This window comes from Mchenga conophoros, linkage group LG12 (genome assembly GCF_057382185.1).
Source record: "Mchenga conophoros isolate Kocher_MC1m ecotype Shallow Benthic linkage group LG12, M_conophoros_male_GT1.1, whole genome shotgun sequence".
In the NCBI taxonomy this organism is placed as follows: Eukaryota; Metazoa; Chordata; class Actinopteri; order Cichliformes; family Cichlidae; genus Mchenga; species Mchenga conophoros.
The window spans coordinates 22,736,491-22,763,139 of record NC_140537.1 but is presented as its reverse complement, the minus strand read 5'-3'; the positions used below and the strand labels follow the sequence as shown (position 1 = coordinate 22,763,139).

Here is a 26,649-nt window from a genome sequence, read left to right as displayed (position 1 = left end):
TATTTGTTGTCTACTACTTGGACTGGAGCGAAAGGAAATGGATCTCCACCAGTAAAAAAGAATCACCGTGGCCACCGTTCAGTTGTGCGCATTACGCGTGAATTGTCGGAACAGCCCTCTCCATCGTCTGTCAGAGCGCCTGTCAGAGCACCGTGGCTGCCCGTCCGTCCGCTAATGTGTCCCTCCCACTGATCTTTTGCAGATTGTAATCTTATCAGTGTCAAACCGTAGATGCCCTCTCCTCTCGGACATACCCTGCACGTCTTTGGATGGCGTTCGTCCCCAAAATTTGGATGAAAAACGTTTGTTTTTAAGAAAACTTTTATCAGCGACGGGATTAGCTGCATTTACATGTGCGTTTGAATGTGTGATAAAATGAACATTGGTCACTGGTTTTGAAAATCTCGACCAAAACAAGACATGGAATCTAAGTGCAAACAAAGAAGTCTTTTGTATCTACTTTTCTTTGCAATTTGCATAGCCAACGTTTGCTTTTGTGCAAGAAGATCAAATGCTCGAAGGTCTGGTAAGTTCTGCAGCTAAAACCAGCTCCGACAAGGTGTTACGGTTATAACAATAGCCTAATCATTATTGATTTTATTTTAAGTTGGTCTTTATAGTGAAGCCTTGTGGATGTAATCACAGTATTTGTATGTGCTCATCATGTTTGCTGCACTACACCAGTAACGTTAAGTCTGCTTTAACCTTACACAATTTTATGCAAAGTTTTTTCCATCACACATAATATCTTAGTATTACTTTAATGTCCCTAAGAGACCTATCCCTTTCATATTTTTCCATACTCATAAAAAACCTAGTTTCATTACAAAAGATAAATGTTACTTGAATTTATTATCTGCTATTTAATTTCAAATTACACATGCTTAAGAACAGTGCCTGAAGAGCAAGAAATAAGTAAATATTTATGGTGTGGACTGTAAAACCAGATAAAATGGAAATTTCTCCTCTCAAGGCATACTTTATGATGATAAAAGCTGGCTACAAGTTTTACAGAATATGTCAGCTGGATAGAATGAAAGAAAATGAAATCTTCAGCTTTACTGGAGCAGCCATCATTAAACTTGCCAATGTGTCCTTTGGACAGAAATCCCTGGATGTTGATTTCATGATATGCGCACAGCCTCCACTCCCTCACTCTTTGTCCTTCTTTTTCCTTTCCTTGCTTTGGTCCCCTTTCTTTCCTTTTCTTTTTCTTTCCATCACTTCCTTTTTCTCTCACTGTCACTCTGTCTGACTCTTGTATTTCTCCCGCCCTCACTCTTACGGGCCCACAGGCCACTGCAGGCTGACTTTCACATCTGTCTGTCAGCACAATAAACTCACCACAGTTTAGACTGCCAAAAACAGAATGATTTTACTTCTGTCTTCATGACTGCTAGTGACAATTGTACTTGTTTTTGTTCTGAGGTCTTTCAGACCTCATTCTCAGGGAGGGGGGAATGTCAACAGGACTCGGTGTCCACATGAGTCACATCTGTCTTTAATGAAAACACTTAAATTCAAGCTTAAAAATAAAGCAAGGGTCCACAATGAATGACATCCAGGTGGTCTTTCTTTTTCAGGATTTTGACAGTTTTTGCCCCCTCTTAAAATACACATTAGTAACAGAACAAGTGAAAATGTTTGTTTTTTCATTTTCCCCATTTTTTTTTCCAACATCTTCCATCACCTTACACATGCATTAGATTTGATTTGATTTTTTTAGTAATTGGAAAAAGATTTGTGTAATTATCCCTTAGATTTGTTGAAGAGAACCATAAAAGCCTGTGTCTTACTAAAAATGATCTCTGAATGGCTCATACCTGAAAAGAGCTGCATTTCTTCATAATTGGATGATAATCAGAGGGAATAGGTGGCTTATTCAGAAAGAAAATATCTGAATATAAGATTTGATAATTGCTGACTGAGTGAGAGTAAATATTATGAAAGCAGCTTTTTGAAAGTGCACTAGATCTTGTAGCACATGAAAAAAAGACTTTATATTCACACATTTGAAACTGAGGAAAGTCACATGTTGCTGTGATGCATGGTACAGTTTGGACTTAAAATAAACAGTGTTAACTTATGCTGGATATGCTGGTTTAACTGTATGCGACAGATGGAAACTTTGATATCATACACTTACCAGCCAATTTACACTTTGCTAGTACCTGATTGGAGCTTATTGCCTTCAGAATTGGTTTAATTCTTCACTGGATAGATGCATCATGGTATTGGAAACATTCCTCAGAGATTTTGGTCCATATTGGCATGTTATAGCAGTTACTGCAGATTTGTCGACTGCATCCATGATGCAAATCTCCTGATCCACCACATCCCAAAGGTGCTCTACTGGGCTGAGGTCTGGTGACTACGGAGGTAATTTGAGCACACTGAAGTAACTGTCATGATTGAGAAACCAGTTTGAGATGATCTGAGCTTTGTGACTTGGCGTGCTAACCCACTGGAAGCAGCCATAAGAAAATACATCCCATTATGTCTGTGGTCATGAAGGGATGCTGCCACCAGATGGCTAGTTCACCACTGCTACCAGCCAACCAGGCAGGCTGTATCCATGTTTCCATGTTGTTTACACCAGGGGTAGGCAACTCCAGGCCTCAAGTGCCAGTGTCCTGCAGGTTTTAGATGTGTCCTTGATCCAACACAGCTGATTTAAATGGCTAAATTACCTCCTCAACATATGTTGAAGTTCTCCAGAGGACGGTAATGAACTAATCATTTGATTCAGGTGTGTAGACCAAGGGTAACATCTAAAACCTGCTGGACACCGACACTTGAGGCCTGGAGTTGCCTACCCATGGTTTACACCAAATTCTGGCCCTGCCATCCAAATGTAAAAGCAGAAATTGAAACTCATAACACCAAGCAACCAGTTTTCCAAATCTTATATTGACCCATTTTGGTAAGGTCGTGAGAATCAAAGCCGAGTGGGACCTGGTGTGGTCTTCTGCTTCTGTAGACCATCTACTTCAGGCTTGTTCATTGTTCATGTTGTCCATTCAGTCTTGATTGAATCGAGTGGTTATTTAAGTTAGTGTTGCCTTCCTATCAGCTCAAAGCAGTCAGGCCATTCTTCTTCGACTTCTGGTATCAACAAGGGATTTCTACCCAGGGAACTGCTGCACACATAATGTTTTCTCTTTTTTTGTATCATTTTCTGTAAACACTAAAGACGGTTCTGCAGGAAAGAATCCCCGTATATCAACAGTTTTGCAGAAAATTACTTAAAACACATTTCTTCCCCATTCTGATGCTCGTTTTGAACTTCACCATGTCTTCAGGTTGAAAGCAACAGTTTGGCTTTTCAAATGGAAATTTTACTATTATGCATATTCATTAAAAAATATGTTAATAAGAAGCAAGTCTGTTACTTTATCAAGAGACAGTGAGAGTGTGCAGTTTGTAGACATTGAGGTCTTTAACGTTTGGCCATACTCGAATGTGATCTCCGATATAGATATGATTGATCAATATTTGTTTTGTTAACATTAGTTTCAGAGAGGACCACACGCCAGACACCCATAAATCCTCTTTCACAAGTGGCACAGTAACGATTCGGCCACTTGAACTGCAGAGTGGTTATTTTGGCTAAATCAACTGTCAAGGTTTGTGTGAGTCGGTGCTGAGTGTTTTTAACACAGCTTCTCTGCGCTGAATCAGGCACCTTGAGTAGCCGTGAATGTGCCCAGAGATGAAGACTTACACATGCTGCAGAGCACTTCTGAACGGCATCTTACAGAAAGGCTCTGCAGGTTGCTTCACAGCAAGGTTTTAAATATTAACCGTAATAGTGTTTCATTTTTTTTTTTTAAAAAGTCCAAACCTCTATGTGTTTGAAAGGGAAAAAAATCAGGCTAGTGTTGCATGGAAGACAAATAGTAACTGCTATAAACACCATGAGTGTCAGGTGGCTATATCAAGCTTTTCTCGACACACAATTAAGTGCAATAACAGTTTCATAGCAGTTCATTCAAAGGTATTAAAAGTCACATCGATCCATCATGTAGTTTGTTGTAAGTTTTCAGACATACAGTTAATGATTCACAGAGACCCCTCTCTCTATCTCTATCTGAAATCTGTGATTTCAGCGCACCCATGTGTTTGCTTGGAACACACCCCTGGGGAGAGATAAATGATCAGGGAATTCACCTGACATGTTTCATTATCCACTCAGGTGAAAGAGCAGAGACAAGGGTGCGAGAAAGGAAAAGAGATGACGGAAGAAGAGGGTCGAAGTGGGTAGGAGTAAGGTCATCCTGAGAGGGAGAAAAGGGTAGTCACGGGAAAGAAAATACAGGAACAGTGGAAAAGAGTTTCTACATGGGATTTCAATTTACAGCACTCTGCTTTGCTATATTTATGTTTCTTTGATTTCAGTACCAGTTTATAGCTGTAAAAGCCAGCACAAACTGTCAGTCAGACAGAAAAATTGTGGCTAATATTTTTAATATTTGAGATTTTGAACCAAACGCTCGCATTTCATATTTTTTAATGAGGGAAATCTATCTGCAAGCACACTAAAATACATCATAAAATATTGAGGTGCTGTACAGCAATATTTAGCATTTTTATGGCAAATATTCACTATATACAAATATTTTGACAAAAAAGTGTCCGAATATGAATCTGTAAACATTGCTGTCTTCTCATGCTTCTCCACGTCACGTCACAGGACATTAGAAGCCAGTAGAAGTCCTAATGATCGACAGCTGCGTAGCTGCTCTTTCTTGCTCTTTTAAGAACTTTTCTAAGTACTGTGTTTTAAGGCCATAGCTGAACACTGGGAAGGCAATTACATGCCTTTGTAGTATCTAGAACCATGAAAAAATGACATGTGAAGTCAGAGTCAGTTGATATTATAAGCTAGAAGTGGTCCATTTTTTCACCACTCAAATGCACTCAAGTGGAAAAGAGTGTAATTTCTTTCCAGACTAAATGTTGGGAAATATGTTGCAAGAGACTTTATTTTGTTCAAAACTGGCAGCAAAGCACCAATCCAGAGGTTAGGCAATGGTGCACACTTTGCAAGAAATCCTCTGTATTTTTTTTTCTCCAAAAAACAAAAACAACAAACAAGTGCTTGAATAGTAACACAGAAAAAACATTTCTGTACCACTTTATTGTTATTATTTTATTATAACAATCCATGAAATCCTGGCTTTTTACTAAGGTCTTCAAGCTTACCTTAATGATTTATTGATCAAAAATTATAACAAGCATTGTAATTATGATTCTTAAAAATATGGTGTGCATTGTCAACATGTAGAAAGTACTAAGTAAAGATTTAAAATATCACATTTGAAATCCGCATTACAACATTTTTGTAGACTTGAAGACTGGGAAACAGCCTCAGAACACAACACTGATATTTTGTGGTGAGCATGTTAGCTAAACAGCTAATGATTTAGCAGACACGAAGCAGCATTCATGTTCATCTGAAGTGTTGCTTCTGGCCACAGTGTAACTGTAACTGAAATAGTTACATTTAAGTTTATTGAGTTTTGGTCTATAACAATTCCTGATGAAAATATCTGCCTGATTGGCTGCTAAGCCCATCAAATCACACCTACAGGGAGGGTACTGTACAATAACACACTGATGATGATATTTCTTCATCGATTTGTTTGTTTATACATTTAACAGAAAAGTGAATTTTGGAATTATGCTTAATATGAAAATTTTTTATTTCAGCAGCTTTAGGTTTATGTTGTAAATTACATTTCATCACTTACTGAACCGTGCTGATAGCAGGACATCAAGATTCTTTGTAATGAAATCCAAAATAATTCCATAATGTATCTGGTATAACATTATTTAAGTCCAAAACTAGGTGGTCACAGCTTTCTAATACAACCAAACTTGTACTTTCCTCCCTTGTATATCTCCTCTTTCCCTTACTGATTATATCTGTCACTAAGTGTGTCGTCTCTGTTTAACCAGATCGCCTGAGTCCTCCATTAGACATCCAGCTGGAGACAATCAACTGCACTGCCTTCAGTGTACGATGGAAGATGCCCCGGAGACATGTTAGCACCATCACTGGATATAAGGTAATTAGAGACACATAATGTAATTTAACAACTGAAGCAATATTTCAGTTTTTATATTACATTATGTCACTAGGTATGTTGGTAAGGGTTTTTTATTTTATTTTATTTTTTAAATATTTGTATCAGCATTCTTCCTGCTTATAGGTCGGATTCTTCTATCAAGTCCCACATTACAAATATACAGTTTACGCAATTTTAGCATTTGCATTGTACTTTTACTCTGCGGGGAGAGGGGGCAAAAGTTAAACTTCCACCGGTTACACATAATTGTTTTGTAATGCACAACTGCCAGAAAAATATCAGCAATGATGAAAGGAACTGGTGGTAGTGCCAAACCAATAGAGAGGACAGATTTGGAACCAGTTATCAACCTGAAGTACTAATATGGAAGTTTACCTAAATTGATATACTAACATATATTATTGCATAGAGTTAGTAATTCTTACACCAAAAGATGGCAAACTACTGAAAAACCAAGGCCTGAGTAACCTGCCTGATCCCAGGCAAAAGATGTGTGTTCTCTGAGCAGCTGAGACGTGGAGGTGTCACTGGTCGAAATCAGTTGTAAAGAACCCCCTTGTGACTAGTTTGCTCCCTAACGGATTGCTGCTGCAGTTGCCAGTAGTTTGCATAGATGATGGCGATTTCCCCTTTATTTTTAGAGATGCAGGAAGACTTGAAGAAAATGCGATGCAAATAGGAAATGGGAAAGATTCTCCTTGTCTTTCCCATAGAGTCACACTGAATTAAAAAAACAACAGCAAAAACCATTCAGATTGTATTCAAGTTCGTTCCTCCAGAAATGAGCCGCCGAATCAAATAAAACTTAAGAAACTGGTCTCACATTATGGATTTAGAGCAATTTCAAATGACTTGGTGGCAGTTATTTCAGGGTATAAATCTTTTGCTTTAATATTATTACCTTTATTTCTGGCATTAGAAAATTACTTTTTCCAAGTTATACATTTTTTTATTGAATCTGAAGTTTATAAAATTTGGTTGTTTCTGTATTTTATTTCTATTTTTTGCCTGTACTTAACCAGTGTGTAGATTTGGATGTATATATATATGGATATGTGCTAATAATTTATCCAACTTATGTTTGACTACTGTCCTTCTTGGCCAGGACATGCTATTAATCTCAAAAGTTTATTTTTCCTGGTTAATTAAAGGTTAAATAAAACAACAACAAATAAAAAATAGGGAGTGTAGAAGAAGAGCGTTTCTCGTTTGCGCTGCACTTTTCACAGTTTAACTACGACTTAAAGAGTAGTTTGCAAGTGTTTGTAAAGCAATAGCATGGAAGTTTTGGTGCAGCACCATACACTTCTTTGCAACTGATTTCACACTAACAACCAACAACAACCTGCAGCAACTACTTGCCAATCAGTTGCAGAATACACATTTAGCACTGTAGAAACAAGTGATTCTCCTGGCTTGCATGGCTGCAGCTTTAGACATCAAGTAGATAGCGACAGTCATCACCCTTCAACAGTCACTTGCTACCAGTGGTATCTAGATGGTCACCAACCAGCCTATAGACCATGTGAATGGAGCTTTCACACCCTTGTATCACTTTGTTGTTTTCTAACATCACATCCAATCAGTAGCTAATCAACATGAAATTGTCTTATTTCTAGGACATACATGTTATTTGTAAACTATTTATAAATTGGGCCAAATAACAACAACTCAAATGCAATCTTGCGCGTTCCTGTCCGTTAATGTCACTAGGTTCAACCGTGTTAGATAGGAGTCACAATTTTATTGGAAAAATGACATACATATGGAAAAGTTCATACATAAAGGGGGAAGCTGTCAGATTAAAGGAAAGGCGTACATGTCTGAATGGGGCAGGAGAAGCAGCTGAAAGACTTTGTTACTTTTTTAATCAGATAGACTACATCTGCACATTTTATCTTTCAGCATAGTCTTAGTGTTTTATTAAACTCTCAGCTGCTTCATTTTGCTCTGTTTGCTCTGCTCCATTAGCATCCAATAGCAAATGATTCTCATGTTCTGCTGAACTTTTGATTTTTAAGAGTAGAAGGTGGTGAATGTTTTTATGAAATGAGTCATACAACAAAGTTGCATCACAAGTTTAGAGTAGCTAGATATTTAATGTTGGTGAAATGAAACATTTTACATATCTTTCATAGCAAAGTCTTAAGCCAGATGTTAGCTACCTTATTTATAAAAATTGAAATCCTGTTATGTTTGATTGGAATATGGATGTTTCATTGTAGAGGACTTCTTTCTAGTTTGAACCATTTTTTATTTTTTGAGTCCAAGTGTCCCAGAAAAAAAATTGTTTAAAACCAAGAGAAGTGGACTTACATAACTCTTTCAAGAGCCCTTTCAAAATGCATAGAAAGGTTTTTCAAACTGGCAAACATAAAGAACAAATTCTCTGATATGTCACAAATCAAATTGTCTCTCTTTTTCCTTTGAAAAAATTTTCCATTTCCTTCTGCACACCACTGGCATGAGTGTCCCCCACTTTCTTTTTTCTGTCATCTCACTGCCCACTAAGAGAGCCTTGAGCACTAGATTGATATTTGAAAGTTCTGGTTTTGGGGTGGAACCCTTTCCACGATATGACTTTTTACAGGGACAGTGTAGCTGTGGAAGATGTGGTCACAAATCTTTATTTATTGTCTGCTCCACTCTATACAAGCTGCACTTTAAACACTAAAGTCGGCCTGGCTTCTTTCAGTTTCCGTTCAGTAATGAACAAAAAAAAGTTGCAGGGAAGTTTTAACATAAAATCGACTGACTGCAAATTTTATTTATTATTGAGCGACCAGTACATGCCTGTATCCATGTCCTGTTATATTATATATACATATTATATACATGTTGTTTTATATCATTGTTAAGTAATTTTAGGAAAGAACTGATATCATTTTATATCACAATATCCAGTTTGTGTTGATTTAAATGAGATTTTAAGGTTGTGAAATTAAAACAATACGCTACTTTTATAAGGCACTGCAGGTGCATCAATACTAAGAGTAGGTCATTCTCAGCCCATTGGTCTGTGCTTGTTGGGGAATACGACATTGTAATATCTGATTTAGATAAAAAAAAGGTAATATTTTACATTTTGAGTATGTAAAATGTCATAAAATTACAATGAAACAATGCTGTTATAAGGTGTATATATGTATATATATATATATATATATATATATATATATATATATATATATATATATAGATAGATAGATAGATAGATAGATAGATAGATAGATAGATAGATAGATAACTCATATAAAATCTTTTGTTTTAGCCCATTTGTAGATGGTTTCTAGGCAACATGATAACATGGTAACATCTGATGTAGACCTTCAGGGGACTGAGATGTACCTGTGCTGCTTTTTGGTTGCTCAGCTCCTGATAGAAAGTCATCAACAAATAAACAGATAGAGATTCTTTTGTAACACAAGTCATAATTTTAGTTTTTCCTCTCTTTGAATGTGGTATACTCTAAGACAACCCAAACCCTTGCTTCCTTCCTTCTTCCCTTGTTTTTGTTTTGAGTCGCCCATTAGCAATTTGTGGATCAGTATGACTGCGTGTGCTCTGCTTTTGACCATATGTCTTCACTAAGAGGATTAGTCAACTACAGAGCTACCCCATAAACATGCGGGGTGGCCAATTGTTTTAAGTTTACAAACAGTCTTCTCAGTTTCCTCATAAATTTTTTCTAGCGATCCCTCTTTTGACATTGTTGTTGCTATGTCTTTAAAACGGAAAGGCAAAAACCAAAGAAACCAAAAACTCATTGCATTTTATGAATGTTTGTATCATCCAGGTTTTCTACACAGAGATGAAGAATGGCCGTACAGTAGGGACCGCGTCTATAATGGAGGTGCCGCTCAGCTTGGACATGCTGACTACTGTTAGTATCCAAAGATACATTCACCTGTAATAGGCGTTGCATTTTTAGCAGTCACTTGTAGACAATGTGGAATTTGCTTAGAGGAAACCTGAATGGATGTTGCAGTTTGAACTTGTTATTAAAGTCATAACACCGTGATTTTATGCAAACATCTGTTTTTTTCTTTTTCAAAGGGACAATTTGATGGACAAGCAAGCTTTGTAAGTACCGTGCTAGCCACTGCTTTCCACATTATGCATTTTCTCTATAAAATTATACGCTTCTCCTGCTTTATTGTCACGACTGACATTTATTTGTGAACCTGATATTATTTCCGCTCTGATGCTGAGAAAATCCCTAATTAATAATGTCATCCCTGCTTTCTTTTCTTCTATTTCATCCCTCTCTCTTTCTAATCATCCTCGCCTTGCTTCTTAACGGTTTCCTACATTCACCTTCTAGGATGTGGACATCAGTAACCTGAAGGTGAACACTAACTACAGAGTCAGTGTTGGAGCATATGGCTGGGCAGGGGAGGGAAGACCCAGCATGCCCAGAGACATCGGCACTGCTTCACAGGGTAAGAATATGTGAGTAGACGGAGATCATTTTACAGTCGATGCCAGTAGCTTTACAGTAATTCGTTTACACCATTCGCTGACTACAGTTTTTTCCCCTGGCATTAGAAATGTGCATGCCCCCTTCACCCCCCTCCAAGCCCACTGTCATGGCCGTATCCGACACAGAGCTGGCGCTATCGTGGCAGCAAGGCGAGAGCGATGGAAGCGCACCTGTTCTTCACTTCCTGGTGGCTTACATCAGGTCAGTCAGAACTGACCGGTTTCATCACTGCTGACTTGATGTTAATACATAGGACACACGCAACAGCACAAACACCAGTCACCTCTTTTACATCAACACAACACCAGAGCTGGTTTGGAGCTAGTTCTGGCTTGCTCGCTTTTGAAAACCAGCCAATTTTTTCTGACAGTTTTGAGAGCTGAACATTACATAAAATAAAAATAGTGGCAAACGGACTGTGCAAACTGCATCCTCCATAACATCAGCAGTTCCAACTTTAGGAATAGTAATTTTACGGTGCTGTACAGCTGTCGACTTCAGCACTAGAAGGTCTTTTTTGAGTGGAATTGGTGCAAAAACAATTTATGCAAGCACTTAAAAATCAGCTCACATATGCACTTAACAAGTTAAGACTGAGTGTTGTCGTCATGGAGGAAAATAGCAGACCTAAAAGAACAGTTCTGCAAAATCTTCTTATTTTCCATTTTGCTAGGAGTGTTAGAAGATCAACTTGACTTTCATGTCTATAAACCAAATGTGAAATGTGTTTTTGATTTTCAGGTACACCAGCAATGACAAACCCTGTTGCGCTGATATCTAACATTTAGCCAGGCACTTTCCCTGCTACCCAGCTGTATGCTTTTACTTCACACCAGTTACATGAAGTTATCTTACAACACCTCAGGGTGTCCACCCTAAAGTTAAAAAACACTGCTTAAAAGGTTCAAAACATAGCTACCACAACCTCTCATTCTTTCCCCGTGTGTTTTATCCTTCTATGGGCTGAAATGTAAAAACAGCAGCTTCTGATTGCAGATTTAATTAATCAGATACCTTGAGTTGATTTTGAAAGAGTCCCTGCCACTACAGTGCTGCAAAGCAACCTGAAGTGATTCTCAGTAAAATCAAATTTTGTTGCTTGCACTTGTTTTTTTAGGACAGTGGTTTCCCCAGCTTTCAGTTTTTTTGATTTGCTTCCTGAAGTTGCTCAACTCCTCAGCCCTCAGTCTTTTGAGGCTCTCAACAAGGAACAAGCAGACGCTGGACACAGGACAACATCTGTACACTTTTTAAAATAGTAAATAATTGGACTATGTTTTCATTATTAGAAGTTATTAACTTCTAGAAATAGATCAATAATATACACTGTTAATCAGTAACAGTTTTGAAAGCTAGCAGAGTGCTAATAATGCACTATCTTAAAAGAAACCATATTTCAAACAAAATTCAGTTGGTTTGCATTAACGGATGTAGAGATCTGCACCTACTCAGATTCAAATAACTAAACAGGGCACACACAGCTCTCTTTCACAGTGACTTTCATGAGGCTTTTCCTGTCTGTTCAGTGTAAGCTTTTGTGTTTTGACATAAGGGTCAGTTGTGACATGTGAAAGAATGAGTTTCATTCTTTGTTTAGTAATGTTCAGGCACACGCACACACACGCACGCACACATAGAGGCACTCAGATAAAGAACCTCCCATGTCTAGACAAGTGTTCTTCCAAAAAAGTTGAGGTCAGAAATAATTTGTCTCGAATTGTCTGATGATTTGCCAGATATTTTTTTTCCTGTGAAATATCAGATGGTATTTAAAAGACATGTTTAAAAGCAAGTCATAAAAGAAAGAAGAGTTTAAAAGCTATAAAAGGAAGCAAACTTTAAAAAACACAGCAGTGTCGCCCTTCATGGTGCAGAATCAACACCCCGCGAATGAGCAAAGAGAGGAGAGATGGGCGGGCTGAAAAACACTTACTGTGAGCAAGCAGACAAGAATAAGTGTCTGTGTTTGCATGCGGGGAGATTTTCAACACAGAAGGATCATCTCAGAAGCAAATCTTTCTCCCCCCTTACATCAAACGAGGCCTCACTGAAGAGAGTGGAAGCTGCTGTTGAAGATGCCTCTGTTCAAGAGAGAGTTATGGCCCCAGGCTGCCTGAGTCAGGCAAAGAAAGGAAGCTGGAGATTAAGGAAAAGTTCAGGACTTCATTGTTTTAGTTTTTTCATGACTTTTACGATAATCAAAAATGTTGTAATGTAAGGATGTCCAGAGTGGTAGTACAACAAGAACAAAAACAACAATGAAACAAATAATCAGTTAAATAATCTCTTTTTTTATTCTTTGGAAACTCTTTTTACAACTTTAGTTATTCAGATTCAATCTTGACACTGTACTCCATGCCGCTGCTTATAGATGTTTTTTTTCATTAGGGGCAACACAATCAAGTGGAAGATTACATCACAGTTTTGACCCCTCACAAAAACATACCGTCATTCTAAAAACAATTACTTTGGAGAGATTTTGAGTGTAATCACCATTTTTTTCATTGATTTCTAAAAGACAAAATAACTGAGGAGTAAAAAAAAAAAGATAATTGATGTCTTCGAAACTATCAAACATCAAATGTGTGTCAAATTAATCTTCTTATATTTGTATCTTTATGCCTGTCTTTTCTTTTCTCAGGCCTGAAATGGACACAGAGTGGACATACATTCGTGAGCCCATTGAGACTAACTCCATGGTTCTAAAAGGGTTACTTCCAGAAACAGAGTACCAGTTTGTTGTCAGGGCGGTCAACAAACACGGAGTTAGCCCACCCAGTCCTATCAACAATCCCGTGCGCACGCTCGGTAAGGCCGAATGTTGATATCTGAGCCAGAGTTTTATGTCGTGGTGGCCAAGCGCCCTCATTACTCTTTTTAAAACCACATTTTGAAACAAGCTCTCTTTCAGTATAGTTTAAACAATACACCCACGCTAAATAAAACAGACTGTGCATATTATTGCATTACCAAACTAATCCTCATGATTTACAAAACACCCCAGTGTTCCTGTGGAGTCAGTGAAATTCTCTCAGCGGTGTGCAGCAATAGTAAATCATGTAACAAAGGACCAAAACATTACAGATGACTGTTAAACACATTATTATTAACATACTCTATCTCCTGACCAACGGTGCGTGAGTCTACGGATCTGAATGAAACTGGCCAATATATTATATTCGCAAATATTTTTCAAATCTCTTAAAAATTTAGCTTTTTTTTTGTTTGTAGCTTTTTTTTTGGAGGCCAAAACCTCCTCAAACCTCATGTGACGTAAAAATGATTTACCTCTGGTAAGGCTTTGGCATGGAAACACTGTGTGCAGGTTGAATGTAGGACAGCACCTGGCAGTGTGTCAGTGGGTATTGTGACCAAAGCCTTGGATAATGGAGATACGCCACAACAAAGTCATTTACATTATTATTTTTGATGTAGCCTCCTGCTGGGGGCAAGATAGGGTTGGGGGGATGGAAGGAGCTGATTGATATTAAAACGCACACGCATTCATACAGGTGTGTATGTGCTAGACACACAAAAATGTGCAATAATAATGTCAAACGTATCGAGGATGAATTCACCTAGAGATTAATGGGCATAGCGTTACGCTTGTATGGGTGAGTGTGAGCTGCAGTCCATGTCGGGCTTCAGCTTTTTACATCTATAACTACTGAAATTAAACAGCCATGTAAACACAATCACATTATCCAGGTTTCTCTTCTGTGACCTGCGGGCGACACCGCTTCCAACGCTGTGTTAGCTGTCTGATTGTTGTAAACTGCTCTGATTGAAACAAGAGCCTTAAGTCCTCAGAGAGACAGTGCAGGAGCGGCAGACAGGGAGACAGATTCAGTTAAAAAGACATTGTTAAGAATGATGCGAAGGAAAGTTACACGAACACCATGCTGTGGGTGAATTGCAGAGGCAGACCGACAGAAATTGCGGGTCTAGAGAAGCGTGGCTTCTCAGCAGGGGATAAAAGCGGGTTACGTCCGAGTCTCATCAGACAGGATTAAGGATGGGATGCCAGACCCCTTCTCTGCCCATGCACATGCCTAATGGATGCACACACACATGCACACAATGCACCACTGCTCCAGTGAGCAGAAGGCGTGGGCTTGACTGACTGACATACTTTTTTTGCCGCTCTTTCTGCAGCAGTTCTTGTTTGTGTGGTCAGAGTGGTTAGAAACAGGGTGGTATGGTTTGAGGGGGACTGTTACACAACAGCAGATTAGTTTGATGAGAGGTTTTTTTGGGCATCCCCCCTGCCTCTGTGCCAGCACTTGCTATTCAGTGGATTTAATGTCATTAGGCTGTGCTAATCACAGTTTAAATCTTGGCACTGTTTCACACTTAAAAGTCAAGTTTTCTTTCTGTTTAGTTTTGTGAACGATATAGTCAATAAATTTTATATATATATATATATATATATATATATATATTTTTTTTTTTTTTCAATTGTGCATAATCACTCCACAGCAATACACAAAGGTTTATGATTTTATCCCTCAGATTCCAGCATTTTCTACATTTACACAGTTAAGAGGAATGAGGGGGGAGAAGGGCAAGAAGAAGGGGGAGCAGTGGTTATGTAAGCTAAGATTAAGCTTTCTCAGAGTAAGAGGGATGGGTGTGTGTGTGTGTGTGTGATATGTTGAACATGCACATATTGTTTTTGTTTGCTTTTCCATTCTAGTGTGTACAAAAGACATCATGAAGCTCTATACGAATATAAAAATGCATATTGATTATCTTAAAAGCTGATTTATATTCCACCTCAAGTTTACATGTATTTTATTGCTATTGTGAAATAAATTTGTAACAATTCCCAGGTTTTATTGGGATCCAGGTATTTACTGTCTGGCTTTGTCTTTGCACACTGTGAGCTTCTTATGGCAGACTTCTGAACGGAGGAGACACTTTTCAGTATGTGGTGCAGCAGCCTCGGTACAGACTAACAGGTAGACTTACTGGGCTAGCATCAGCTGGATTACTATTGTCACCATTATCATCATCATAATATGAGAAGTATGATCACATTTGCCCCTTTGTCACAGTCATAACCAAAGACCAGAGCTTCTTCTGCCGTGAAACCGCCGTTATTGTTTGTCATTTTGATCTTATTCACTGTTGCTACCAACTAACTGTACCATCACTGTCATACATGGGAAAGAGACTGCAAATATACATATTTATTATTTTATTTTATTTTATTTTTTTTATGACGGGACAGTAGAGCAAACAGGAGAAGATGGACAGAGAGTGAAATAAAACCCAGGCACCTGAAGTTGCCTTTAAGGCTATTTGTTGCTCAACCCACTGAGCTAAATAGGCACCCCTGGATCCTGCAAATATATAATGAAAGAAACCACTGGTGGCCCTCTGTGTTCATGCAAAATGACTGACACATTTTATAATGGAGACTCAGTGATTTTATGAACACCAACTTGCCGTATTCAAAAAGAAGCCAATGAAAGAGCAAAATGGAGAACGTGTTTATAACAAATAATAAAAAAAGCGAAAAGAAATGAAAAATATTCACTTTCATATGCTTCTTTTTCATTGCATATAAAGAAAAAGATTTCAAGCATTTCTTTTTGAAATTTTTATTACATGGTTTATAGCTCATGAAAGTCAGAAAATCTATGTCAATGAGCACAAAATGGAAAGTCAAGCAGTGATTGTGGTTGGACTGAACTAGGCCAAGAGATGCGTTGTATTTATTATACTTTACTAATAATGGATGGATTACCGTCCATAACTATCAGAATAAAAGCAGAAAAATGCTTTAAACTGTGTCTGAGTCTAGAATATATTTCATTTCACTTTCTCATATTACTGATGGAAAATATTGAGCTTTTCTCCAAGAGTCAAATTATCTGTTGTACAAAAAATAAAGATTGAAGTTGAGCTTTACTGTATATTTGCAATCCCGCTTTCATGTCTTCAGCTTTTCCAGCTCATTGATTCTCTGACCTGCGTTCACTGCATGGAATTCATGATTTGTGTTTTACCTAATAACCTGTTGTTGTCCTTTTGTACTCATTGCTCTCTTTTGTAATAATTATCAAGTCATATTCCTCTGTGGTGTCTGTAACAGGTGCATCAGATGTTGGCAGCGGTGATTATGGGAGTTACATCACAGATCCTCGGGTCAAAGATGAAGATGGCTTTGACATTGATGACTCTGATTATGATATCTTCATTGAAGAGGTGTGTTTTTTACAGTCCAGAGCTAAACTGCAACCCTATTTTCTGTTGGATTATCACTCACTTCACTTTTTTTTCGCTGATTTTCTCTCTTTTCTCTCCTAGTTGAAGCCATTTCCGGGTATAAGTCAGGACAACAGGAAGTCCCAACTGCGTTCACACTCTGGTCCCCCATCTGGTCGAAATGTTGTTTACCGTATGAACACCATGACTCCTCCAAATGTTACAGCTGCACCAGTTTCCACCACCACATCATCCATCTTTTCAGAGTTTACAGATCTGCTTTTCCCAGTCACTTCACAGCCCAGTAGCACTCTTGAGACCAAAACTACTGCCCCACTCACCCCTACCAGGTAAGACTGATGTTAAAATGATTATTTAATTTAATATCTGTTTTCCATCAAGGACTTTTTTGCAATTTCTTGTTGTTGATGAGATTTCAAAACCTTTTAAAGGCAAAATTAGCCACTTATAGATTGTTCCTCGTGAACAGAAAATAAATCTTTTACTGCTCTTATGCTCACAGTTTTTCTCCTTAGTCTGTGATTGTGATTATTATATTTCCATCTCTCCTGGCTTTCTGCTTCCCCCCCTTACTAGCTACCTAGAACATGTCTTTTTGTGCTCTTATACTTAATTATTTGATAAAGATAGCGAATGGAGCAGTGAAATGTCACACATGTCTGGTTGTGATGTACTGTATGTCATTATCTGCAGCTATATATGGTGGCTTGGCCCCTGTTCTGTTGATTTTGGGTGAGCACTTTGGGCTTTTTGCTGTTTGTTCCTTTCCTTCAAGCAAAAAAGGAACAATTTACAATCAAATGCCACCTTTAGAAGACATACCTGATGAAGGTGTAAATACACGACAAAACATTGCCTCTTAGGTTACTGTAACCCCAACTAGCAACAGATTACTAAAGTTCCTTATCTTTCTTTCTCTTTTTATCCTCCAAAGCATCCCTTTGTCGACCACCACTTCTACTACGACCACGTCCCCCTGGAAAGGCGAGGTACCTCGTGTGTACGACCTGAGCTGTGATGATACTGTGTGTCCGCCCGACAGCTTCTGTCTCACTGATTACGAAAGCGGCGGTTCGCGCTGCCACTGCAACCTTGGACGAAGAGGGGACACGTGCTCTGAGGGTAAGAAAGATTTCTGAATCTCTTTTTTTTAAAAACATTTTATGTCAGCTGTGCTCTGATAGTGTAGTGACTATTTTGTCAAGGTTGCAAGAAGTGGCCTTTTCTTCTTCCAACCCATGGGTGCTCTTACTTCTCATTTGTCATGATTTTTCTTTTCATTTGTCCTCCTTCAGCGTTATCAGTGAAGTTTCCCAGATTCCATGGCCACTCTCACATGACCTTTGAACCCTTAAAAAACTCTTATCAAACCTTTCAGATTACTTTGGAGTTTAAGGTAAGATATCACGTTTCATATCTTTTTTTTTTCTATCAGTGATTAAAATAGATTTCAGACGGTTTCTCTTTGGTGCAGGCAGACTCTGAGGATGGGTTGCTGCTGTACTGTGGAGAGAATGAACATGGCCGTGGAGACTTTACTTCTTTGGCTTTGGTTCGGGGGAAGCTTCATTACAGGTGAGGAACATGTCAGAATAACATTAGCTATCATGTACTGTTTATCAAAAGAAATAAATGTGCACTGTAGGGTGCATAAGATTTAGAGATGGGATTTTTCCTTGTCTGTAGCTATGATGCTTACCTGCTAGATTCTTGTCTCTGCAGGTTTAACTGTGGTACAGGAGCAGCTCAGATAGTCAGTGAGAGCCGCATTGTTCTCGGTCAGTGGCACACAGTAACTGTCTTCAGAGATGGCATGAGTGGCTGGCTCCGTATGGACAACGACACACCCATATCCGGACGATCACAGGTTATAATACAAAGAAAATGAAAAATGTCAAATTGTTTTTTTGTTTTTTAAAAACATATTTTAAGTTAAACAGTGATTTAAAGCATACTGATACAAGATGTCTCATCAGTCAGGTGTAATGCTACAGTCAGTCAGTGGCTGGAGACTGCAACTCTACTAAAATTAGTGCAGTTGTGTGCAGTGAACTTGCAGTCTTGTTGTCTTTGCAATGGTTGCTTTGAAGACAGGGACCAGGTCTGCAACCTTTTGCAGTCAGTTGTTATCTTCAAAGTGATTTTGGTGTATAGAGACGGCGATCAGTCTGCTCAGTCGGCTATCGAATGGGATCAAGTCGGCTATTACACGCACTCTGTTTGTGTTTTCCATCTAGATGCACAGAAACTCAAATTAACTGCTTGCATTCTTGGTAAATTGGATGGTAAATTGACACAAGTGCTCTGCAGGTTTGCTTTTATATAGAAATATAACCAAAATACAACCAGTTTGGAGACAGTTGAGTCCACCATTGCAAAGAGACTTGCCCCAGATGAGTTGCAGTCATTAGCACAGACTGACTAATGTTGATTGCAACATGTTGGCAATATGTCCGAGTCAAACTCCTACCAGGCAACCTGTAAAGTCACCGTGCGAATAAAAGTGATTGCCCAGAGGTTTAAAGGTGCTACACTTTCATCATCTGGATAACCAGTTGGTTCCTGTAACTACTTGCACCAAAACTGTTGGTGCATATTGTCAAATATTGTCTTACAAGGGGTCAGACTATCCTTAAAATATAAATAAAGAGGTTTTAATTTCTTCATCTTGTCCTCTTAGGGTCAGTATAGTAAGATCACCTTCCGCTCCCCATTGCATGTCGGTGGATCTCCAAGCGCTTACTGGCTGGTCAAAGCGACAGGGACAAATCGTGGCTTTGTTGGCTGCATGCAGAGTCTGACCATCAACAATAAGGCTACAGACATCAGGCCATGGCCCCTGGGCAGTGCTCTGAGTGGAGCTGATATAGGTAAGGAAGCACACAGGATGTGAGAGAATTTGAGTGATGAATGTTATTTTAATGTGGCCGCTGCCAGTGGCACCTGGCTCTTATCCATATTACCCACAGTGCACTAGGTCTCCTGAAGTTTTGGTGCTCGGTTGAGTAGCTGAACAGTAATTCTAGAGTTTGGCTGTTTGGTTTTCATGCATACAGTAAATAACTATAATCATTAGTGGGCATAATTTGAATATGGATGACAGTGTTTATTCATCACACCACCCGGTGTTAGTGTTATTTCACTTTGCTTAAAAGAAAAAATGAAAGCAGACCATGTCGTGGTGTATAATGAGAGCATTAAAATATCTGACATTATCAAAAAAGACAAATCCAGTGATATAAGAAAGGAATTGTTGCCATTTTAGATAATTTTCTGTCACAGCGACAGACAAAAATAGCTTTTTAATAACAGGGTTTTAACCAATATGTCACTGAAGCAAGAAGCAGATTGTTTTTGGCAAATTATGGAACACAAAGGACTTTTTCACAACATGATTTTATGAATGAGGTAAGAATATTAAATAAATTTTGCAAGAAATTAAAAATCACTGAAAGTTTTTTTTATTTATAAATATACCCCATTCATACAAAACAAGCAAGCAAAAAAAAAAAAAAAAACCTCATATATTTTGATTGTGCGTGTTGTGTGAGTGTTGTACTCCTGCTCACTTTTCTGTAGTTGGAGCAGGACTGTTTATAGGAACAATGCAGTCATGGAAACTGTATTTATGTTGTAAGTGTGTACAAACATATGCAGAGTACATATGCTGGCTTTGTCCTAATGTACCAGGTGAGTGCAGTGACAATGTGTGTGACCTGGTCAGCTGTGCCAATGGCGGAGTCTGCTTTGCAAATCGTGCTGATGGCTACATCTGTCTGTGCCCACTTGGCTTCAGAGGAGCACTTTGTGAAGAGAGTGAGTCAACCATTTCCCCTTTTTCCCCCCCTCACACCTGCAAAAGCGCGCACATAAGCATCCAGTTTACAAGGAGAGTTTTGAACAGCTGTGAAAAAAGGAAAAATAAAATCCCTGCCGTTTCTTCTTACCTGCTGACTTCCACGTATTGTCACATAAACCTTTCAAGGTAATTACTCAGCAGTTGAAGAAAATGCCAAGAAAATCGATTGAAGTAAGAAATATTTCTCATATGGCGGTAGAAGGATTGATTGCATGTCAGACCACCTTTCACACAAAATAGCCTTTCACTTTTTCCTCTCCTTGATATATCTCTTCCTACAATCTCATTGTGTTGTTAGCAACTGTTTTCCTCTTCTTTACATTTACTTATTTTCTTGTGTCTTTTCTCCTTTTCCTCAGGTTTCTCACTGTCCTCGCCGCTCTTCAATGAAACAGTGTTTTCATATGCCGTCATCCCATGGCCTCAGTCCTCACAGAGTTACCTGTCCTTCACTGAGTTTGAGGTGACGTTTCAGCCGTCAGCCCCTGATGGAGTGCTGCTGTACAGTGATGACGCAGGGAGCGGGGACTTCCTTGCTATAAACCTGGTGGACAGATATGTAGAGTTCAGATTTGACTGTGGCTCTGGAGGAGCTGTCATAAGGTGCTGGATAGAGCCAAGTTTCGAATCTTCTTTTCACATTGGTTTTACATTATCTAACTAGATTTACTAAATGTGTGTTACTGTGTGTTTCAGGAGTGAGGAGCAGATCAGTTTGGACTCATGGCATGAGCTAAGAGTATCACGTACAGCAAAGAGTGGTATCCTCCAGGTGGACAGCCAAAGACCTATGGAGGGGATTGCTGAGGTACATTAAAGTCCATTAGAACCATCTGCAAAAACTATGTTATGTTATTATTAGAAAATAAATATATTTATAGAAAATATACTTCACAAAAAACTCAACTTTATAGTTTAACGGGAGAAAGAATCAAACCACAAGATACTAGAAGCAAGTATAAGTACGAGGTCTTTATAGTCAGGGTAGACTTCATACATGAGAGGCAAGTGACAAGTGGCCAAAAATGCACACAGCTGGTGGGAAACTAACCAGATACAATAAGTAAAACTGACTGAAATACACAGAATTGGGGAATTTCAAAATAAAACAGGAATTAATGACATTAGAAACCTCAATGCATGATACGCACACACCTTATTAGTTTCTAAAGCATGTTTAAGTGACATTTGTATTAGAACAATCACCTGTCAAAGTCAACTCTTGAATGTGCAACACTTAATCACCTTTTAGCCGTGGTTTGGTTCTTAAACTCCTGAGAAAAATATCAGGCTCTTTTTGACCAAGCGAAACACATCCAGAGTTATAGATTTTTAAAACATGTATTTATTTAAGCGGACGTGCGGATGAATGGTTTGACATGACTCACCTGTTTCTCTGCTGTATTTATGTTTCAGGGAGCTTTCACTCAGATCAACTGCAGCTCACCTCTCTATATTGGCGGCGTGCCAGAGTACGATAAAACCAAGCGGACAGCAGGTGTAATAAAACCCTTCACTGGCATTATTCAGAAGGTGATTGCTTTTTTTAGATATGCCAACATCAGTGATCTGCAACACAGTTATATTTGCTAGATTGTTACTCAGTCATTTCCAATCCATCAAGAGTGACACAGCAGCATTACATTATATATGATGTATACTGCGTACAATCTCCAAGCTACTGTGGCAGGTGTCTGATTTTAGTTTGGTTTTTTTTTTTTTACAGTCGCGCTCTTTCATTTTGTCCTTTTCCTCTCTGTGCTCTTTTCTTTTCACCCCCTCAGCTAATACTCAATGATCGCACCATCCCTATAACAACTGCAACTGCTGGTGGAGTTAATGTAGCCAATTCTGCACACCCATGTGTGAAAAGTCCATGTGCCAATGGAGGATCCTGCAGGCCAAAGTGGGATGAATATGAGTGTGACTGCCCTCTAGGGTACGACGGCAGGCATTGCCAGAAAGGTCTGTTGCATGTGGAATTGTTCTCATCGACAGATGAACTCGGTTGATGTGCAATTTGGTGCACGTCACAGAAATCAGCAGGCTGTTCACACGGTGCTAAGAATAAAATATGCTGATGTTTTTACATGCTACATGAAATATTTTGTGCTTAGTTTTATTTTTTATAATGCTTTCTGTTTTAAATCCACCAATATGACAGTTTTTTCTCAAGGAAACTTAGTCCCTTAAGTTTACTTTTTCTCTTTAATGCTTTCATGGAACAGAGTGTGGGAATTACTGTTTGAACAGTAAGTCTTCTTCTCTGATCTCAAAAAGTAGATATTTTTTTAATTTTCTTTCCTTGTTTGGAAAACACGTAAGATTTCTTTCCCTTCACACATTTTCCACCGCAGGATCAGATTTGGTCTTTTCTCTTAGCTGTAGACATAAGTTGACACGTGCTGATGCTGCCACCTTGTGATGATATGAAAGGAGTTCTTGTTCTCTTCCCAGCTGTTACTGAAGCCATAGAGATTCCACAGTTCATCGGAAGAAGTTACCTGACCTATGACAACAGAGATATCCTTAAAAGGTTGGTGGGGAAATTCCTGTGTGTGTGTGTTTTTTTTAATTTCTAGCTTTTTCATGAAGTGCATTCTACAATCTTTCTACAGAGTATCTGGGTCCAGATCCAGCCTTTTCATGCGCTTTAAGAGCACAGCTAAAGACGGATTGTTGCTCTGGCGAGGAGACAGTCCAATGAGACCCAACAGTGACTTCCTCTCTATGGGTCTTCAAGATGGCGCTCTCATCTTCAGGTATTTATCACTGTAAAACATGAACGGCACTATAAAAACAGTAAAATATGTTATGATATCTTATAATTCTTAATCAAATGTAACTGGATTGTAAAGAAATGTTTTTAGTTAAAGTGTAAATTCTAGATGCCATGTGTTTGCCCTTTCTGTGTTCTCGCGCTGGGCAAAAAACGTCATAAAACACAAATGGAAAAAAAAAATTGTGCACAAGAAGGACAGTAATAATCGAGTATGACTGCCTATGCCATCAAGGGGTAGTGAGCTACTGTACGTGCTCAGCAGAGGTAGAGCTAAAAACAAAAAAAAGGTCTGTGTGAGGACCATGATCACTAAGAGAATCAGGATTAATCAGGCTTGTACCATAAAAATGTAATTCCACTGCAGTCTGCTGTACGTGTATGCATTTCCATGTTGTTGTAGTTACAACCTGGGCAGTGGTGTAGCCAACATTGTCATCAACGGGACCTTTAGCGATGGAAAGTGGCACAGAGTCAAAGCTGTGAGGTAAGCTCATGAAATCCTGTCAAGTGGATATCCAGTATGTTGATCACATTCCACTGTGGCTCTTTACTTTAAATTGCCTCTCTTAGTCTTTATAATAACATATTGCATTATAGCCTTATTATACCATTTATAAACCAACAGATCCGGTAGAAGTAGCAGTTGTAGGTCATTCTTTACAGTCTTTTGCTACCGCAAATCACCTTTCAATCCCTGTGTTAAATATAAAATCTAAGGTCAATATTTTATTTTTATATATAACAAAAATGTTATGCACAAATTAAAAGTTCAGTTTCTCAGTTTGACTAACTGATTTACTGTATTCAGGGATGGCCAGTCAGGAAAGCTGACTGTAGATGACTACGGGGCAAAGACAGGCAGGGCGCCTGGTAAAATGAGACAACTTAATATCAATGGACCCTTATATGTTGGTAAGTGAAACCTCAAATCTCTAAACCCGTAAAATGATAAAGATTAAGAGATCATTTTCACATCTGTATGTTTGCGCTCTCTCTGTTCTTCGTCTTAAGGTGGCATGAAGGAGATAGCGCTTCACACAAACAGACAGTACATTGGAGGCTTGGTGGGCTGCGTGTCCCACTTCACACTGTCCACGGACTATCACTTAGCGCTGGTGGAGGACGCTGCTGACGGCAAGAACATCAATACCTGTTCCAACTAGTGAATGACTTCGGCAGATTGAGATTAAGATAAGATTTTCCAACCGAATCATCTGATTTGTCATCTTAAAGCTCACTTACCAGCAACAAATCAGTAAAAACTTAAATTATAATATGTGGTTGTGTTTTTGTTTTTGTACCAATTCAGATCTGATGACCCTGAGAGGATTTTTAGAAAGCACAAGTACTTTGTGAAAAGAGGGAGAAAAAAGCAAAGTGTTATGTTTGATGAGGATCTTTAAAAAAAAACAACCCTTTGAAGGACTTTTTCATTGGATGACTCTATTTGTATCTTTATTTCTTTTCTTTTTTTCTACTGTAAATCCTTATTTGATTGCTGGAAGAACCAAGTGATCCAAGGGATCAAAAGTCATCATGAACCTGACCTAGAACAGCGAGCAGAGATAAACTTCTTTTAGAGGATTTTGGTTTTGGTTCTAGGGGATTTCTGTTGTCTTTGTTGTTGTGGCATTTGTATTCTTGTTCGTGATGTCTTATCAGTCTGTAGACAGATATTTTCTAAAATCTGATGGATGTCAGTTTTTAACAACGTTTCTAGTTTTGGAGGGTAAATACGTCAGCTACACAAAATGTTGGTTTTAACTTTCTTCTTTTAGTTCACTTGGTCTTTCATTTTGATCTCCCAGACGTTAGTAACATGAAAGTCTAACGTTGATATGGTGAGGCAGATCAAATCCTCAGTAAATTATGTGTGACATACTGTTGCTGTCATCTGACACAAACCACAGTGCTGTGGACATCAGCCTTTGAATTGTTGCTTGTAACTCTTGATTATATTATCAAAATGATTGATCTCCTTATTCTTCATGCCTGAACTTTATCCTTTAAAAGGGGCATTCTGGGAATACTCCATTTGCATCTTATGATCTATTCTTGTGATGGTCACTCCCACAAAACCAAGACACTGTTGTCAAAAAACACTGGTTTTCCCACGAGAGATATCCCCTTGTTTCAAAGAAAGTCTGTGATGCTAATCCTGGCGTTATGAAAAGTGTTACAAAAGAAGCAAAACTAATGAAATCACCATGTGACTGTGAATGTCAGCGGCATCAGCTGACTTCAGCCTCAGAATAATTACAATAGTTTGACTGTACAGAACATGTAGTATGTACCGGCTGACTTTAAAAGCTAAATAACCATAGATCGTTGAAAAATATTAATGTGTATGATCCCGGATGCTGTGTCTAAATGTCCATTTAAAGCTTTAACTTTAAATTGATGCTGCCGTACTAGTCAGATAGTGAGGGCAGGAAATGTAAAATCAGTCTTTAGGCCTGACCTGTGCATAGCCAAAATGAGAGAAGTAAGACGGACATCGCGAATGAATGTGCACACAAAGAAAATGTACTACTCAAGCCTTAATGTCTCCCTAATTATGTACTCCTGAAAATGAAAGCAGACAATTAAGTGCATCAAAGAGGTGTGTCAAGAGGTCATCCTTTGTTATGTGACTAGAAACTGATTGTTGGCGCTTTGGAAAGTATGCTTATTCGGGCTTGTAGACTTGTCCTATTACAAGATGATGAATTACGTAAAGTAAGCCTGTATATGTTTTGGTATATTGTGACACCCTCTAAATAAAGTCCAGTCAAACAGATTAAACAACTTTCTAGCCACTAACTTTTTGTCATGGTTGATAATGACTTGTTGGTGCCCTTGACATTTTATTTGGGAAATGGACTTCTTTTTATAATGATACACTGTACAAACCAGCTTGTGCTGGCTACTGTGCTTGTTATTTGATCGCGTTGTACGTGTACTTCATTAGTCTGCATTTATATGATTGAAAACACGGATGAATGAATAACTTAAGTCTTTCATTCATTATTATGTGTGCCATATCCACAGTTGTTCCCAGCCTACATAGACTTCCAAGACACCACCGATTCATATAAACATGGTTTAGGGTGCTACTCATTTTCAAGAGAAGTCCAGAAACCGAGAAACAGTACCAGAAGCTATTGTACAAAAAAGTGAGAAAAAGCTTTCAATTTAACTTTGTGCACACAGAAACCTA

At 38.5% G+C, this 26,649-nt stretch overlaps 1 protein-coding gene across 2 annotated transcripts; it reads left to right on the top strand.

The window, feature by feature from the left end:
- The first annotated feature begins 19 nt into the window (after positions 1 to 19).
- Positions 20 to 26,252, top strand: egflam (EGF-like, fibronectin type III and laminin G domains). Of its 2 annotated transcripts, XM_085294580.1 has the most exons (26): positions 20 to 526; positions 5,962 to 6,071; positions 9,889 to 9,975; positions 10,149 to 10,175; positions 10,417 to 10,534; positions 10,641 to 10,776; positions 13,217 to 13,383; positions 15,462 to 15,536; positions 16,676 to 16,788; positions 16,891 to 17,138; positions 17,744 to 17,931; positions 18,105 to 18,205; positions 18,284 to 18,384; positions 18,532 to 18,676; positions 19,490 to 19,679; positions 20,500 to 20,625; positions 21,028 to 21,271; positions 21,365 to 21,476; positions 22,085 to 22,201; positions 22,453 to 22,633; positions 22,897 to 22,920; positions 23,126 to 23,204; positions 23,287 to 23,430; positions 23,851 to 23,934; positions 24,259 to 24,362; positions 24,462 to 26,252. In XM_085294580.1, the coding sequence occupies exons 1-26, from the start codon at positions 421 to 423 to the stop codon at positions 24,611 to 24,613; spliced, it is 3,279 nt and encodes a 1,092-aa protein (XP_085150706.1). In that variant the 5' UTR covers positions 20 to 420; the 3' UTR covers positions 24,614 to 26,252. The 2 variants fall into 2 exon arrangements, with proteins under 2 accessions (XP_085150706.1, XP_085150707.1); XM_085294581.1 differs by lacking the exon at positions 15,462 to 15,536.
- Positions 26,253 to 26,649: the final 397 nt, after the last annotated feature.